General features: G+C 39.6%; 3 protein-coding genes across 4 annotated transcripts in view; 1 reads left to right on the top strand and 2 right to left on the bottom strand.

Moving 5' to 3' along the window:
- loxl2a (lysyl oxidase-like 2a) overlaps positions 1-8,023 on the top strand; it is a 25,646-nt gene extending 17,623 nt beyond the window's left edge. Inside the window, exons 7-14 of the mRNA XM_085406097.1 lie at positions 1,349-1,500; positions 1,591-1,758; positions 3,092-3,257; positions 3,526-3,766; positions 3,934-4,049; positions 4,205-4,341; positions 4,770-4,881; positions 6,817-8,023. Coding sequence (XP_085262223.1) covers positions 1,349-1,500; positions 1,591-1,758; positions 3,092-3,257; positions 3,526-3,766; positions 3,934-4,049; positions 4,205-4,341; positions 4,770-4,881; positions 6,817-6,887 — 1,163 coding nt within the window. The 3' untranslated portion in view covers positions 6,888-8,023. The remainder of the gene's footprint in view (positions 1-1,348; positions 1,501-1,590; positions 1,759-3,091; positions 3,258-3,525; positions 3,767-3,933; positions 4,050-4,204; positions 4,342-4,769; positions 4,882-6,816) is intronic.
- On the bottom strand, positions 5,329-13,514 carry r3hcc1 (R3H domain and coiled-coil containing 1). Its single transcript, XM_085407803.1, has 9 exons — positions 13,462-13,514; positions 12,568-12,741; positions 10,443-10,580; positions 9,782-10,358; positions 9,459-9,634; positions 8,450-8,520; positions 8,263-8,358; positions 8,041-8,172; positions 5,329-6,304 (listed from the first exon to the last, which is right to left on the bottom strand). The coding sequence occupies exons 1-8, from the start codon at positions 13,512-13,514 to the stop codon at positions 8,063-8,065; spliced, it is 1,395 nt and encodes a 464-aa protein (XP_085263929.1). The 3' UTR covers positions 5,329-6,304; positions 8,041-8,062.
- On the bottom strand, positions 13,311-18,746 carry LOC146669482 (golgin subfamily A member 7-like). Of its 2 annotated transcripts, XM_085406101.1 has the most exons (7): positions 18,078-18,746; positions 17,518-17,645; positions 15,898-16,020; positions 15,661-15,813; positions 14,887-14,988; positions 14,263-14,324; positions 13,311-14,082 (listed from the first exon to the last, which is right to left on the bottom strand). In XM_085406101.1, exons 2-6 carry the CDS (start codon positions 17,542-17,544, stop codon positions 14,277-14,279), a joined length of 453 nt encoding a protein of 150 aa, XP_085262227.1. In that variant the 5' UTR covers positions 17,545-17,645; positions 18,078-18,746; the 3' UTR covers positions 13,311-14,082; positions 14,263-14,276. The 2 variants fall into 2 exon arrangements, with proteins under 2 accessions (XP_085262227.1, XP_085262228.1); XM_085406102.1 differs by lacking the exon at positions 17,518-17,645.

The raw sequence follows: 18,746 nt of genomic DNA, 5'->3' as shown, positions 1-18,746 counted from the left end.
CATAGGCGACTGCTTGTTTCCTTTGCAGTATAAGTACATATCTTTGGACAGACAAAACACTCTGGTAGGTAAGACAGCTGCTGTTTTAGTCTGTAGTAGTTGGCAGTAAAAGCTTGTGTTTCCTGCGGCTCTAGTTCCCAAAAAGTTAGGATGCCGTTTAAAGCAGAATGCAATTCGAACCATAGATTTAAACTGAAGAAGTGCAAAGAAAACATGTCAACTGTTTCACTTGAGAATTTTATTGCTTTATTAAAAAAAATTATTATTTTAAATTAGCAGCAAAATGTAAATTTAAAAAAACAGAATAGAGGCATGTTTATCGCTGTGTTGCATCACAGGTTTGAACAAGTTCAGGCCTCCTTTATCGTTTCCATCAGGTTACATGTCTAAACTGAAATTTAGCACCTGGACTCTTTCTGTAGGGACATGTAATAATACATCTTCATTGTCTTGCTAAAATATTGAAGAACTTCTCTGAAAAAGATGCGAATGTCAGCAAACATTGCTCCATAATCTATAAGTGTTGTTTAGCATTAATGGAGCCTTCACAGTAAGTGCAGTAAGGTGTCACAAGACCATTACAGATGGTGGCCTTTCCTTTTTCAGTTGTTTTTAGTTTGCCCACAGGACAGTTTTCCACTTGATCTCAGTCCATTTTAAATGAGCTTGGACTCAGACAAAGCAAATGCGATTCTGAATCTTTTTCAAGTTCTTTCCTTGCCTGGTAGAATTTAAACTTGCATTTGAAGTGCCATCTAAACACTGGATTTGCTCACATTGTCTTTCGGAAATTCCAAATTCCCACTATAAAACTGGGTCTGTTTTTAATGTTAACGGTCCAAAGAACACAGACATTTAATATTGGTTTTTGGCCTTGCCCCATACAAACAGACATCTCCCCAGAGTGCTTTTTAATGATACTAAGTCCTGCGGTCTTTCACAGACCGGGGACTTATTTTAGTCATGTTGCTAATTAACATCATTAGTCGTGATTTCCCAAGAGTTGTTTTGTTTCTTTGTCTGTTTTGTTTTACATTGCACAGCATGTCACTAAAAGGTTGGGACAGGTACAACAAAAACTAAATATTTTCCTGGAATCCATTTCAATACAAAATTATATTTTTCAAAATACGATCAAAATCCAATAATCTACTATTTTCAGTAAATTCATCCAAACGTTTTTGGAAACAGGGTTGTAAAAACCATTGTGTGACCCAAATTGATCACGTCTTTTGTCCAGTAATCTGAAACTAGCTTTTCTCCTCTGTAATGTACACAATATGAATACCTCAGCAGGGAGTTTATGACAGCAGTACTCTTTGTTAATGTGCCTAATGTGTACCTGTAGGCATTGGACCGGTCCACATGAACGAGGTGGAGTGCTCCGGTTTCGAAAAGTCTCTGACCGAGTGCTACTTCAACCCTAACTCTTTGGGCTGCAGCCATGAGGAAGATGCAGCAGTCAAATGTAATGTTCCTGCCATGGGCTTCCACAATAGAGTGAGTAAACTCTGTCTACCATATAGAACAAAAAACTGTGTGTGTGTAACAGTTCAGGAGATGCCTAAATGTATATATCCCTTCCCTCAGCTTCGGTTAAGTGGCGGCCGTAACCCATATGAGGGCCGTGTGGAGGTCCTGGGGGAGAGAAATGGCTCTTTGGTGTGGGGCACGGTGTGCAGTGACAGCTGGGGGACTATGGAGGCCATGGTAGTGTGCAGACAGCTGGGCTTGGGCTTTGCCAGCAATGCTTTTCAGGTAAGGTTTTCCTTTAAGCCCTCTTACATCCAATCGTTTTTAAAATGAGCTTATCTTTGCAGCACAGACTTTCAGCATGCTCAAAGTCAGTGAATACCATTAACTCTCACTTTAATAAGCTTGAGCTTTATTGATCCCTGAGGGCAAAAGAAAGACATCACTTCCTTACAAACATCAAATGCACACAGTGAGCACAGGAGGGCAGGGAAGCGGTGAGAAGGAGCTTGATTTATTTTGTTTGAAGTTTAGTGGACGCTCCACCAGTAAAGCCCCTGGCATTACTTCCTAGCGTTACTCTTGTCCTGCTTACGTTTCCTTCCTGATTTTTAAAGAAGACCCCAAACTCCCTTTACAATATGATGTGAGAGATGTGTTAAGACCTCTCTTAGGTTTTTTATTTTTCTGTTTAAAAGCATTTTGCATTTGTGGTTTAAAATCTTCTGGAAAGTATATGTGTGAATCATGGGGAGGTGCATTTATAGCAGCAGGGGGGCTATCTGACTAAAGTGTGCCTATCTATGCCAAGTCATCTAGTCCAGTCCAGGCATTATAATAACATGTCCCCTTTATTACCGAAAGCTGTAAGTTATCATTACGTAAGGGTTATCGTGTTAAGAGTAATAGATGACTAACTCTTTGCTATCACAGAGCAGGACCTCTGGCCCTCTAGAGCCTCTTTCCTGTCTGACTTTTAACTGCTTCTCCAGGCAAACCCCACCACCAGATGGAAAGAATGACACTGAGCTTACAGCTATACAGCTTTATGTCTGTCCTTCTCCTCAGCCCACCAGCAAATACTCCCACATCCATATCCCTCAGCTTAATTTACTTCTCATGACTCCTCCACTTCCTGGGTAGATGATGGAAAGTATGAGTTTTCCTAACAGAAGGTTTTCCCTGTGGTCTGCAAAATGTTGTAATAAGGCTGAGTCAGGCGTGAGAGGATAAGAGAGCATCTCTCCCTGTGTGGGTACTAGATACTTTGATTAGACTACATTTGGCTTGTGGGACACCTGGTATGGCAAGTCTGAAAATTAAATACAGGAGGACAAATAAGATTATGTTGTTTCCACACCACTTTGAGGAGGCTGATCTGTTTGATTGCAGCTAACAGAAAGAAGTGAGCCTAGCTGTATATGCATAGCTTAGCAGCAGTAAGTTTTGTATAGATTAAACAAACATACAGGACTGTAGTAGATATGTTGCTGGAGAGTTTTGTTATAGCCAAGCTCTGTTTTTGAACTTTTTAACAGTAACACAGGGGTATCAAGCTTTGCATCAGTCTTGATGCTGTGTAGTGTATAATGTGTTTCCTGTGCTTCTCTTATAACAGGAAACATGGTACTGGCAAGGAGACTCATCAGCTGATGCTGTGGTGATGAGCGGGGTGAGGTGTTCAGGAACTGAGCTGACTCTGGAGCAGTGCCTGCATCACGGGAAACATGTTGTCTGTCCCAAAGGAGGTGGACGCTTTGCTGCTGGGGTCTCTTGTACAATGAGTAAGAAATTGCAGAAAACCATAACATATATATTTAGAACCTTACATGGGTTAGAAGCTATGTTTCTAAAGTATTTATTGTGGAAATTGAAAAATAGTTTGAGGACATTGGTATAATACATGCTGACTGAGGGTTGTGACTGGGTCACTTAAAAAGAATGAAACACTTGTAGTTTTGTAGCTGTTCAATATAAATGTAATAAAAGTTTCAGTGTAAGTTTCTGTGCACCCTCATGCTCTAAATCAGCACGATTCCTTGTTGCTCGCAGCGGCCCCTGACTTGGTCCTGAACGCTCAGGTTGTGGAGCAGACCACATATCTGGAGGACAGACCCATGTATGCTCTGCAGTGTGCCCATGAAGAGCGTTGTCTGTCCGGCAGTGCTGACAAAGCTGACCCTAGCTCCTACCGCCGCCTTCTTCGCTTCTCCTCCCAGATCCACAACAATGGCCAGTCAGACTTCAGACCGCGGGCATCACCTCAGTCGTGGGTCTGGCACGACTGTCACAGGTGACGCATCTGGAACAGATATGTGCAAACGGAAAACTTTTTGCTTTTTCCTGTAAAAATTCAGAGGAAGCCAAACTTATCTGACAGGAAAGCTACTAGATAAAAGTGTAAATGTTACAAACATTTATATTAGTGTGAAATGATTTTTTTTTTTTTTTATAATCAAGGCATTACCACAGTATGGAAGTTTTCACCCACTATGACTTGATGAGTCTGAACGGCACTAAAGTGGCAGAGGGCCACAAGGCCAGCTTCTGTCTTGAAGACACCTATTGTGATGAGGGTAAATACAGACACTCCTTATATTAGCAAATTATACATTCAAATACAATAATATTAGTAATCTATTGTATGTTTTTTAATTAATGAGAGAAATGAGCTTACTGGGCTGCATAAGCGTGACCTCATCACAAAATTTGTAACCTTTTCCTAATCCAGGAATTCAAAAGAGGTACGAGTGTGCAAATTTCGGCGCACAGGGCATCACTGTTGGCTGCTGGGATACCTACAGGCATGACATTGACTGCCAGTGGATCGACATCACAGACGTGAAGCCCGGCGACTACATCTTGCAGGTAAAACGTCTGCTGTGGCTGTCTGGTTGTAGTCCACACGGCACATCTGCTGCTGGAAAGATGTCTCATCTCCAGCCAGCAGAGTCTGCTAGATCAAACAGGCACGAACAGTTTCCACAGCTCTGCATCTGCCTGTTTCTGGCTGTAAGCCCAAGGAGCCTCTGATTGCGGTTCTAAACCAAATGAGCAGGAGTTGGTTAAAGTCAAACTTTTATATTAGAACAAATTTAGCCCAGCATAGATTTATAGTATCTAAGATGAAGGATGAACTCTTTCAGTCTCTTTTGTGCATTATCAGTCATTCTATTATCATCTTATTCTATTGCTGGTCTTTACACTTGTGTTATTTGGTTCTCATAAAAACTAATTAAAGACTTGAAATGTGTCAAGAGAAATGCTTTAACAACCATTGTTTTTCCTTCTTCCAGGTTGTAATTAACCCAAACCATGAGGTCGCGGAATCAGATTACACTAACAACATAATGAAGTGCCGCTCCCGATACGATGGGCATCGGATGTGGACATATAACTGTCATACAGGTAAAAGGGATCTTTTTACCCTCTGCATTAAAGACGAAATATTCTTCAGTAAAAAAAAATAGTGGTGCTTGGGACTGTACTTTAGAAAGGTCTACATTTAAACAAACTCAGTTTAATACTGAGGTTTTCAGCCACAAAGAGTCTGCACCTGAATAGTCTGAGCGTTAAATGCTAACTCCCCTTCTCCTAACCTTATTTGACCATTTATAAAAATAACTGTTCTACTGTATCTGTGTGATGTTTAAGTGCCCAGTTCACAGCAGCATAGTCAGCAGTTTTAACTTTGGGATCGTGCAGGACAGGTCTACATAATAAAAACTTTTCTTATGTCATATAAAATATGACATTAAACTTGTAGTTTTCCTGTTTTCACAGAATTGTGCAGAATCGTCTTTAGCACCGAAACGACTCAATAGATTTAGATTTAATTGACTCACAGGCACAGAGGATGATTTCAGAGGAAGCCTTTTTATGTAGAACCTTTACTAAATACAAACTTTTACAGTTTCTCAATGACATTTTGATATTTTACAAACAGGAGATGTTTGATGAGACATCAGTGACAAAAAATGGCATTAAAACAAGCCAACATAACATTAGAGGAACAGGTAACACTGAACGTTTCAAAGCTCCTTACCAAAGCTTCCTGTAATGTGAAGAACTTTATACTTTAAGTATTTGTGTGTTAATTACACAGGTAACAATCTATTATTATACAACTTTTAAAAAAAGTGTTTTTTAAAACAGAAACGGAAACTTAAAATCTTAGAATTAAAAAAAACAAATAGTGTTTTATCTTATTTATGAAATCTGTTTGTTAGCGGATCTGCATTACTCTTATACACAATGTACTTCTCTGACCAAATCCTGAGATACTTCAAATGAAGTTAAAAAGGAATGAATACTTCTGTAGAATTACACAACCAATTCATCACCTGCATCAGCAGGGTGAGAACAGGGGGGAAAAAAAACACATTCATCCATCCATGGATCCTTCCAATTAATCTGAAACAAAAAAAAAAAAAAAAACCTGCCTGGAAATCAAACACCCTTGAAAGAAATTTCAGGTTCTGAGTCAGCATGCAATAAAATCAAAATAAGCCTCCCATCTGAAATCACTATGATAACTGCATTATTAGTCAGGCTAACAGTGAAAAAGAGGCACCACCGTAGTAATGTACAAAGGTCAGAGGTCAGCTTCAAATACAGCACAGCAGCTCCTGCTCAAAGATCATTCAGGATGGATGATGATGATGGCGGCATGGGCATTAAACTCTCAGGCCTCTTCTTAACTGTGCCTGCTGTGCTGATCAGTGAGGGTGAGCAGTCATCACTCAGCATGGTCACAGATTCAAACATGGCCACTTTTGAGTCTCTTCAGAGAAAGGAAAGGAAGTGAAAGGAGGGCAGACCTCTGCTGGACCTTTTTGTAGAAAACAAAAGGACAAAGTCTGTCTTTAGACAAAGGTTTTACTAATTTAGTGTAAAAAAAAAATCACAAACTGGATTTTTTTTTATAGCCGTGCTATCACTTTATCATCACATTACATCACCGTTCATGAACAAATGGTGCACTTTTATCCATTTTAAAGCAATTGTTAACATTCATCTGTTTACCCGGGAGCTTTATAAAGGGTTTAATAAGGATTTAATTGGTCAGAGGGCCCGGTGGCGCCAGTGTCCGGCAGCCTCGCCTCTGTCAGTGCGCCCCAGGGTGGCTGTGGCTACAATGTAGCTTGCCATCACCAGTGTGTGAATGTGTGTGTGAATGGGTGGATGACTGGATATGTAAAGCGCTTTGGGGTCCTTAGGGACTAGTAAAGCGCTATATAAATACAGGCCATTTACCATTTACAGGCCAAGGAGATCTTTAACTAAAACATTTGGCTTTTGTTGCTAATCTCTTCACTGTCCTCTTCCTGTCTGACTTAACAGGTGGCACACTGAGTTCAGAAACGGAGGAAACATTTCCTGGATTGCTTACCAACCAGCTTTCTCACAGGTAGACCTGAGAAGGACAGGTCAACATTGGTGTGGATGGGGGGGTGCAGACTAATATTTGACAACCACTAGAGGGGGGCCTGGGCAGATGTGCTTCCTTGGAGCAGTGCTGGATTGTTGTGAGCTCTGGGCTCATCTGGTACAATAAACAATGACTCAATGGGAAAATGAAATGCTTGCTTACTAAACCATTAACTGCATTCAGATGTTCAAAAAGTGTTAGTACAGTGTAGATTTGATCTGATGTTTATTTACCAGGAGAGATGCCATGAGGATTGTAGCCAGGTAACTCGTTAAATAACCCATGCCAACGAGGGCCGCCTGCGTAAAAGTTTCCAGTGTTTGGGAGAACATTTTAAACCAAAGAAAAATCACGACATGAGAGACCACGACTCTTGGACTGAGCTCTGTTTGAACGGGTGAAAATAGTGTTGTGCGTAATCTGGTGCTACAGCCTGTACTGTTGCCTCGCAGCTGAACCGAGAGACATTTGCCTCAACAGTAAATAGTTAAAGGAATTACTGACTCAAAACTGTGAGCAGTTTTAATAATAATACATTACATGACTATGATTATCTCTGCAGAGCAATGTGCTACAATCTGTGGATACAGCATGTCTGATAAGTAACTCCTGCTCTCAGAGGGATTCATTATAACAAACTGAAAACAGGATTCATTTTAAAATTTCTATTAGAGCCTCCGTGCACTTAATGTACCAACATCTTGCAAAGAGCCTTTCACATACTTGACACATACATTTCTGAAAATATTTTTAATTTATTCACACCACACACACATTTTCATCTTCTTGTTCTGCACATCCTCTCCCTTTCTTTATCGGTGTCTGAGTTGTGTTAAATTATTACCATCAGGGAATTTGATTACATTGTGGAAGTGCTGTAACAACCACACATGTATGTGAAAATGCCTCTTCGTGGTTTTGTACATTTTGTTTTTCTAAATGTGGCAATTCAAGGATACTTGTTGGTTGCTGTCTGTTTTTATTTTGTATGCATGGATGAATGTGGGAAAGCATTATGTTTTCAATAAAATGAAATGCTTGACAAGTAACAAGTGCTTCTGTGTCATAAAAATATTTCCAACATGTGAGCTGCGGGAACCTAAAACCTAACCTGTCGCTGTTATTAGCGCGCTCACCTGTAGTGGATGTTGGCACTCCTCAATATCGCTGCACTCTGCCTCGCCCCTGAATGCCCAAGGCTCTGGTTACCATCCGCCTAGCAACAGCACAGTCTGTCCTCGGACGTTCCTTCACTGGCTGGATGAACTCTGGAAGGAGGCACATAAACAACCATATTGTTAAAAAAAAACCAAAAACGCCATATTATACATTATATATCGCTGCTATGGATCTCCCACCTGCTCGTCTGATGGCCTTGCCTTGAGCTTTTTTACTCCCATCAGCCAGTGCTCGCGCCTTTAGCAGTGGGTGGCAGATAGAGAGAGCATGGAGTGCTGTAAGAAGACACATTTCTTTTTTTATTCACATCATAAGCTTTAAACCTCAAACCCAACATCTCATTCATCGTGCAGTGAAAGCGCTCACCTGCTGACTCGCTGGAAAAAATCCCTAAAGCGTGTGTGTTGTCCACCCACTTGATCTTCATTCCACCATCACTGAGGCAGACAGAGAGCACTTTAAGCAATTTTGTGGCCACATCAGTCGGTTGAGGGTGAGATATTTTCTGGATTTACATCAGACGGTTTCAACGAAAACTGAGATAGCTAAAGTAATATATACCTGTGTAATTGTACCATATTATGGTTCAGTTTTTAGTGACATTTTTAGAATATATACATTCATGTACGTTTCATATTAAAGGTGACAGTTGAAAGCATTGACAGATTTGTTGTGTACAATGAATTATATATGGTTATATATGGTTTCACAGCAGAACACTCTAGACAAAGGGTGTCAAACATAAGGTCTGGGGGCCAGGATCAGCCAATCTGGCCTAGCAATCTTGGACAGCTTTGGAAAATGGGAAGAAGGATGTAAATTTTAGACATTTAACTGTGTTTTCACATGTTTTATAGCTTTTCCCACTGATAAAGACCTCATGCATGACCATTCATACTACACCAAAGTAAATAACTAATAGACAAACCATTGAATAACAGAAATTTCCAGTTTTTTTTCACTATCAACTGTGGAAATTTATGGGTTTTGTAGCAGGTTCAAAGGGTTTTTGTTTTGTTTTTTTTAAAAAGAGGACATTCTGTAACAAAAATGATCATTTTCATTTCATTTCATTTGAATTAAAAGGCCGTCTGCACACCTAACAGAACTTTTTCTGTAACATTCATACGTATTTATTTCTTACACTTTTTGCCCAAAGCAGCATTTCTTTATCATGCAGAAAAACTGAGATGTGTTGTTGAAATTATATTTCTTTCTTTTTTTTAATATTAAAATATCTGAGGGATTAAATGTGTCATTAAACTCCTTTACACTATCACAAAGAGAACTTTCACTCGTACGTGGGCCACATTGTAAAATAAAATATGACTGGAAACAAAGGGACAGAGCAGTGAACAGGTGTGTCATCTCTCACCTGTACTCTGAGAAAGCATCAAGAAGGTCGTCGGTCTTGAACATAACCGGGAAGTCATAGATCTCAATCACGTGGCGAAAGTCGTCTGAGTCGATGGAAACATTCTCATACATAGAGTAGTCATTGTGGATGTGCTCAATGGCAACAGAGACTCCTTCTTTTAGATGTGCCTTGATCTAAAATAAGAAACACATATATGTAATGTTACCATTATATTTAAGTTTCTGAAATGCACAGATTAATCCAAAAGGCAGCAAGTACAGCAACACTAAAAGACTGTATGCATACATCCACACCATGAAATTAAGTCTGTGAGAACTGACCTCTGCAGTTACACCATCTTTGTCTGTGCTTGCGTCTTCTGTCTGGAGACTGCGTGACACACTTGCAGTCTCGTCCTTCTCCTTCTCATCCTCCTCCACAGTCAGTTCAGCAAACTGGGACTGAGTCTGTTCCAAGACTGAAGCTTCATCTTCATCCAGCCTGAGCACCAACTTTTCTTCTTCATGAGGACACATTGCTGAACTGTCTGCAGACAGTTTAGGGACTCTGTCTGCTACACTGGGGAATGATTCCTGTTTAGATAGTGAGTGCTTTGTGTTTTCTATAGATTCAGGACAAGTACAAGAGTCAGACAAACTGTTGACAGAGCTTCTATCAACACAAGCTGAACTCAATGACTCAGAGCCAGCTGTGGAGCCTTGTGAGTTTCGTAACGACAGCCTCTCTCGAGCGGCTCGTGGCATGTAGAGGGGCTTGTCGGGCCTCTTAGGTGCTCGGCTTCGTGGTGGGATTGAAGGTTTAGGCTTGATATTGCGTTCCCTCTCTTCCCTAATACTTAGGGGCTCTTCACACAAGCTGCTGTTGCTCTCCAAGTCGCTGTCTTCCTCTACCTCACTCCTACAGAAACATTTTTTCTTAAAGTTAATAAACGTCTTTTTCAAAAATGCATAAGACATACAGACCAAAGTTTGGCCAACAAACCTGAGCTCACAAGGGCAGACCACCACCCTACGGCACCAGCTCTCCCCTACTGAGAAGGTGGTGAGCTCTGGCAGGTCTTCTATGATTTTGTGAATCAGGTATCGCAGTCTGCTGGGTAAGGGAGGAAACAGCAGCACACTGGACAGGGACACACAAGGTAGCAGACATTATTTGATCAAGTAAACACAGCAGCATTTTTATTCACATAGTTCTTGGAGCGATTAGGCTTAAAGATCACAGTACACATTAAAGATGTGTTATAAACAAACACACAAAACATAAATTTCAAACACAATCACAGAAAACTCCAAAGTAAACTGTTAACATAAAAATCTGAAAGAACTTTGCAATTCAATATTTGGTTAAACAGTTTTTATTAGACCCATTAACAGGCTCATTATAGTTTGGGGACTTAGAATAATGCTTTCATGATGACTAGACATTTTTCTCATAGCTGCAGTGCCTTTTTTTTAATATTGCCTCTATGAACCAAAGTTCAACCCCATAATAATGGCTAAAACTGATTTTATGCTGAGCTCCCATACTATTCTGGCATTTCAGGAGCACTAAAATTGAGTTTTGGAAATTCTATGGACTCAGATTGTTTGGAAACACCAGGATTGGGGGGCTAGCATGGCGACAGGACAGGAAAAATGCCCACTGCATGTTCTCTCTGTGTTTGTATAGGTGTATTTAAGCTTTCACCCAGAGCCTAACGGTATACATGCTGTGTTAATGAATGGTTCTAAATTGGCCTTAAGTTTGAATAGTTGTCTGTCTCTATGCACGACCAATGTATTAGACTGGCAATACATCAACAGTGCACCTCGCCCAGTGGAAGGTGGATAAAGCTCCAGTTCACCCCATGACCCTAAATTGAAACACTACTTGACAGTTTGGACATGCAGACGCTGACATCTTTTGGAAAGAATCAGTTCTCCAGAAAATAGTGTCACCATTCCAGGAAGATCCCTCGGATTTCTGTGCACAGACACTAAGAGGGTCTCAAGTTTTTCTAATGACTTTGGGTTTCCCCGATGAACAACGGTACTGAATACAGATTCCCATATGTAACTTTATTCCTTGACTTTTATTGATATAATTAATTATTGTTTTATAACTACAATTATATTTCTGTATAAGCATCAATATCTGATTGTAAAGCAGAGCACCTATTAGTACTTGACCTTATTTCAAATAACCAAATAGACTAAGCTACGTTTTAATTTTGTTTTTATATTTATCATTTATTCTCAGATTGGCAGACAACACTGAGGCTGCAGCTGAAAAAATAAAAACTGAATTTTAAGCTTGAATTATTAAACTACATGATTTTAATGCATCAGATTCTTCCATGTTTTAATGACAGAGTTCTGTTCTGAGGTCTGTTAACTTAGATTCAGCATTTTTGCTCACTTATTTTCTTGGCCTCAAATAGGCCAAACTTATTAATACAGTAACTTTTTCCCAGTCTCACTGACCAAAGCGCTACATGTTTAATAGTTTAATCTTGATTTGGAAAATCAGCCCTTTTGTGGCCAGTACAGTTATCAGTAAATGTGCACACACAGGGTAAACTCTGCGTTAACTCAGCAGGCTGCTAACCATCTTCGTGTGATCACATCCTGACTGCCAGTGCTAGGGTAAGTGATTCTGAACTCACTTTGTGTTTGTGTCTAGGCTCAAGTGCATGAGTGAAAATGGTTACAGTAATGTAGCTCAGTAAAGAAAGAGAATTTAAAAATGTATTAAAAAATTGAGGTTCAAGCAAATCGAGACAACTGGCTTCCGTGGTAGAAAATCTGAATATGATACCCAGTATTCTACATTGTTTTTTTTTTTTTAATTTCTGATCTGATATTTTGATTTCCCGTGCCTGTGTTTATTATCTCCTTAATGAAACAAAAGGCACAGTGATAATCAGGCATGACTGTCTGTTTCTATCCTATTCGTTTTCTTTAGAATGTAGGAAACCGGAGTTTCAACACATGTGCCATTTGTTTACACAGTGTTAACCTGTGTATGTTTACTAAACACGTTCACTAATAAATCACTATAACCGAGAAGGAAGTGATCACTTCATGTGATGAAACTGCTCGGGTTGCTCCATCTTTCTTAACTTTACCTGTTGTGGCTGTTTTTCTGTTGGTATGTTTCCAGCTCATCCAGGACATGATGCAAGAAGTTGTTTTCTTGTTTTGGGAGATACACTCCATCGAAACAGGGGAACGCCAGGGTGGACGGAGAAAGAAAGTCGGGTCCTGCTGACAACAGGGTGAAGTGAACTTCCTCGCTCGTCCTAATTAAAAATCAAAATGAAAAGTGACAGTGATCACCACTGCTAGCCAGCAACATAACTTGAACAAGGCAATATTAAGCGTTTGCTAATGCCAAACAAACACGTAAAACTAGCTGCATCTTCGGTGTTTACATGTGCAATTAAAAGTTAAACCAAAGCTAGCTTTCTTTGCTTAACATTAATTCATGAGTGGTGCTAATGTTAACCGCCTTTCTAGCTATGGTTAATAACTGTGAATATTAAATCGAATACTCTTACAGCTGAGGCTGAAGCGTACAGTATTGATTTGTTGTAGTTTCAGCACGATGGAGAGCTCGAACAAGGGAAAGCGCCTACAAATAAAAGTCGCAGGGTAGCTAGTATCCTTTGGCTTCCGGAAACAAACGTTGACTTGGGTCAGACCAACGCAGTGGGACTTCCGCTCTGACTACTTCAAAATAAAAGTTTTCATATTTATCGTGAGTGAAATGTGTCAAACACAAAATATCACATCTCATTCTCTTTTAAAAGAAAAAAACTAAATGTGTAATAAATGCGTACTCTGAAATTAATCAACAGCAGCCCAACAGTTTTCAGGAAATTATTATTTATTTAGATAAACCATAATAATTGTAAGAAAAGTAGACCAGTTGTCCGAACACCATATACAGCAATCACGGACTGTTTGGTGATTGTGAACAAGGGGATGTTGTTTGCAACATTGCAGGAAGTTTGACAAACATGTAGGGCTGATGAGCACGATTCAGGAAGATTTTAGTGAAGGAGAAGGACATGTTACTATTGAAGTGATCTTATTAAAAAGGTAAACATGCTCCATCTTGGAAGTCACCCAACTTCAGCTCACAAATCCCAATATGCAAGTGTGAAAAAGACATGATCTGCTCCAGCACAAGAAAAAAGGTGACATTCATACACGGATAGAACATCTGCATCATCAATGCCAACAACCGTAATGTGGCTAAACACATTGTGTGGAGAACTACCCCAAACCATACCAACAACTCCATCCCAACCTGTTTCTACAGCAGTAATGGTTTTTGAGGGTTTTTTTTTTTTACTTTGTCTTTTATAAAACACACAAGTCAAATCACACAAAACTACCATAATCAAAAATGGCATTTAACACAATGGCACAATTCATAGAGACTGGTCTTTATCAACTAAGGTCATGATGAGTATAAAAAGACATGAAGACATTTATAAACATATAAGGTTAGGCAGAAAGTAGAGCACTTATAAATAACAGGGGGGAAAAAAGAGGATCAGATCAAAATTCTATACAACATTTAGGTGAAGCGGGACTCTGATTATGTGCTGTCAGAAAGATAAGGAGTCTTCAACCTACAGAGTAGAGCAATAGAGAGAGAGGGAGAGAGAGAACCCTGTTACAACTGAAAGTAAATCACATTTCTAGTGTTGTCTTGGCTTATTTTATATTATGCAGTTGAATTATAAAGATTTCCTTAACAATAGAAATGAACAACACAGTGGAGCGAAGTCAAATCTTTATCAAAGCTGCACCTGAATGGATTCTTTTATCTTCCAGAGCCAATACTTCTGTCTTCAAAGATGGTAATTTCAACCTTGAAGAGAACAAGTTAAGGCCAATACAAAGTGCTATGTGATCAACAAAAATAATCTGTGTTTAGGAAGGGGGAAAAAAATGCATAAAATATACTCCGATTTCTTTTTGCAATGTTTCTGAAACAACTGCCACAAATATCAGTACTTTTATTAAAATCTACAGGTTGTAGACACTGATTTTACTTTTACTTATATTTATTTTTCCAACATTTCTCAATTCATTCAATATACAACACAATTTAACCAGATTCACTGCCACATGACTCCAGCTTACAATTCTCACGTGATTCTTAAAAAAGGGTAGAGTAACTGAAGATAATCCACCTTTGTCTATAGAACAAAAGCATACTTAACTACTGTAGAGATATAAAATGAAATCAATAAAGTCAATAAACATTTATATTTGACTTAATGTGTAACTGAGGTGCTCACAAAGTGACAGAAATACGCTGTTTGAGTATATAGGTATAAATAGACCAAGGGTTGGTGGTTTGTGGGGCATGATGACTGTTGTTATAACAGAACTTAGCTCTAGTAAGCATGCAACTGAATTAAGGATACAACTCGGAGGCCTCTCTCTATGGGGTCAGTCAGCAGCAAGCCTCTGGGAGCATAGATCTTCTCATTCTGGTCCTTAATGTATCTGGCAATCTTCTTTAACACCTGAGCACAGAAAGAGGGCGATGTAAGAGTCATTCCATCTTTTTTTTTTTCTTTTTTTTTAACAGTCACTCTGTAAGTGTGCACGTTGCCCTAGAGAAGTCATTTAATTCAGGTTAAGTTTAAAATACACTAAGAGGCAGTTATCAGGGTTAGGTTTGGGTTAGAGGCATTTAAGGTCAGGGTCTTTAATCTGACTACCCAGTGCGTGTAGACACAACAACCAGTCGCGTGAGACAAGCTATTAATGCCCTCTTATTTGTGTTGCTAAATTTATTTTCATGCACAAGAAAAATTACATCTGTACTTGTGAAGTTGTTAAACCTCTTAGTACATTTTAAACACAACCTATATTATAAAACTACTCCAAGACAGTTGGCCTTTGGAGGGGGGAGGGGGGAATGAAAACTTGGGTTCATTATTTTAATAGATAATATTCTGAGATATTCATGCCTCAAAAATTGAAATGTGGACAGAACGTTTTTCAAATAGTTCTATTTGATATATGAAGGTAAAATCTCACAGAAATCACTATATACATGTATATACATTGTCATGCCTTGAAACATACAATTTTGAGCCAAATATGCTATGGTTCAGCAGAAGTTCCACAATGATTTGAGGTACAGTGACCCATAACATAAGACTCTGATGTGAACCCTTTTTTTGTTTTACCTTTTCATAATGTGTTTCCATGCAGAGGAAGATGGTGTAGGCCGTTAGGCAAGCCAGACAGCCCTCCAGGTAGGACTTCCCCCCGAGTTTTTCTGCTTCTGCATACAGGTTGTTTAGCGTCTGAATGGTCTCCTCAAACTGCTGCTTATCGATCTGAAACCACAGGAGCAGTTTTAAAAACATAAACTTAAAGCAGTGAGGAAACAACCATGGCATGGAGGTTAACTCTGTACATACCCTTGACTCAAGCTCTGAGGGGAACTTGGTCTGGAACTTGCATATGGTGCCTGAGCTGTAGTCTCTTTGGATGAACACCTTGGAGGACACAGCTGGTTGCTGGAGGTCCTGTAAGCTGTGGGTCTACACAAAGAATTTACTCTTATGCATATTAATTTAATGAGCAGAATGGTTGGAAAAGCAAGCATCTGTTGTAAGCTAACAACACCTAAACTCTGTTTATCCGAACAGTACTAATATCCAACGTTAACCAGACACACACTACATTACATAACCTAAAAGCAAACAGTCATCGTAACAGCTGGCTTTTTTATGACCCTATGATGAAAATAACTATTTATAATGTTGGAAATTGTCAAAAACTACACTTCAAACCAACACCCGCTTCGGTTATGGGTAGTGGTGTGCGGATCGATCCTGAAATATCGATTCCTCCGATACCAATCATTTATGTTCTAGAATCGATTCTCACATTAAAATATCGATATTTTAGTAATTTAGGGTTAATTTGTAGTTTATCATTAACAGCAACACAGTGGAAAGAAACTGTAACATTCGGATTGTCTACATTCAAAGGAACTACTTCCTCTTCCGCCTTTCATAGTCATGTGTGAAATACGGCTGTATAAATGTCTGGCCGCCCCCTGGCGCGCACTCACAACAATGGCTGAGCGTAATTGTGCGGATGTATTTTACCTCCACAAACAGCTGAGACGTGGTTTGCTATACATGTGGCAAAAAAAGTGCTCCAAGAGTGAGGTGTTGTGGCCATACTAGGGAGACATTCAAAAGGGCTGCTTGGGGGGGGGGCATTTCTGTACCTTTTACAGGGTTTATTTATCGGATAAAATATGTTAAATATCACCGTTATTATTGGCCGGCCCGGAAACAGCGGGGGTGTCCAAATTCAGAGGCTGCTTCCACCTGAGGACCCGCCCTTCGCGGTCTAAAGAAAGCCGGGTAGTACGTCACAGGCTCCATTGGTGGAGTGAAACTGCCGTCTGCTCCTTGCTATCTAAAATATAACCGGACACTGGCGTAAACTCTTCTGTTTAATTAGTTTTCTGTTTGATGTTTATTCGGCTGTGTGAAAACCCTGGAGGAACCCACCCGATGGATTAATAAAGTTAAATTTAATTTAATCTAATCTAATCTAATCATTTTAATCTCAGCCAAACCGATTTGCTCACGAACAAATAAAACACTGAAAAAGCCAAACAATAACATTTTTAAGTTATCAAAGTGACTTATATATCATGTTTAACCCGAGTAGCGAAAGCCCGCGGGGGATTGAAAACGATGTGTCAGTTGGCTCAGATATTTGAAGTTTACACAGCTACATTCTGTGTAAATATGTTAAAAGGTTTTTTGCGACCCAGAAAGAGAAATAAGAGTAATATTAAAACTAAGTAGCTGCCACCGTTGTTGGAAACTGGAATTGGCTGGGCCGCGCTATGAATTCTGCGATATGGTTTTTCAATGTTGTTGTCCGGGTGGAAAATCGGGAAAATTTCGGGAGAATGGTGGCTCCAGGAGATTTTTGGGAGGGGCACTGAAATTCGGTATTCTCCCGGAAAAATCGCGAGGGTTGGCATGTATGGTTGTGGCAACATCACTAACCTTGTCAAACACCTCAGAGTAAATCATATCACAGAATATGACAAGCGTATGTTGAGGCGAACTGAAGAGGAAGAGAGGGACAGGTGCTGCTAGGGCGAGACAGACGTCTCTCACGGAGTCCTTTAGTGCTGCAGGCAGGCAAGGTGTTCAGATAGCCACAACTTCAGTTTTTTTATTTATATATGATGAACTCTGCATTAAGTGATAAGAACAAGTAATCTGATGTCCTGCAATCATTATGATGCTATAATTTGAGATACAATAAATAAAATACGTTTTTGTACAAAGTATCGGTATCGGATCAGTATCGTCGATACCACCCTGAAAATTACTTGGTATCAGATCGGAAAGGAAATCAGTGGTATCGCACATCACTAGTTATGGGCTAATGTTAGCTTAAAAAATATTAGCTTGCGCTGACGACCAATACCGTCGCTAGAAAATATGGCAATCTAAGCTTTAATCATTACCCAAAGCAACAAACCTCACCAAACGTGTAAATCCGATTAAAGATTAATCTAACGCAGGATTTTCAGATCAAATAAGTCAAAAACACTTACCTCAGCCATAGCAGAGGTTCGCCCCACTAGCTGAATGCGCGTCTATTTCTTTCCAGCCACGCCAAAGCAATGCAACTTCCGGCCCAAAGCTTTCAAAATAAAATGAGATGAGTATTTACTGGAAAAATGTTGTGACGACAGTAATTTTTAAGTTTATTTCTTTGACAATTGCATTACCCCCTGGAGTCCGGATTTTTTTTTTTTTTTATTAAATTGTAGAGGGTGGTGTAGATTTCATTTCAAGAATTTCTGAACTGGCAACAGTAAATCATTCCAAAGACATTGCAGATGACATGCTGTCAAACGGATGTACAAGGCAGTAATTTAGTTTTAACCTCGAAATGCAAGTGAACGCACAACATTTACACTTAGTATTATGGGTTTCAAACTAATAAATGCGTTGGAGTTGCTATTTTCTCAATGTAACAATTCTAATGTAAACATGAAACGACACATCTCAAACATTTTATTCCGAAATACGACACGCCCAAACAGGAAATGTTGTCAGATGAGCTTCCGGCAGAAAGTCGACGTTGCCGGAGGCCTCCAGACATTTGGAACCGGTTGTATGACCCGTTAGGAATTAGTGCTCAATTTCTGCAGTGCGCCAATTCTGGATGTATGAGCTTTTACAGTTCAACTTGTCACGATGACTACACGTCTACAGTC

This window comes from Rhamphochromis longiceps, linkage group LG5 (genome assembly GCF_057381845.1).
Source record: "Rhamphochromis longiceps isolate RC_006_pf linkage group LG5, R_longiceps_female_GT1.1, whole genome shotgun sequence".
Taxonomy (NCBI): domain Eukaryota; kingdom Metazoa; phylum Chordata; class Actinopteri; order Cichliformes; family Cichlidae; genus Rhamphochromis; species Rhamphochromis longiceps.
The sequence above is the reverse complement of the archived record's forward strand: the minus strand, read 5'-3'. Positions and strand labels throughout refer to the sequence as shown.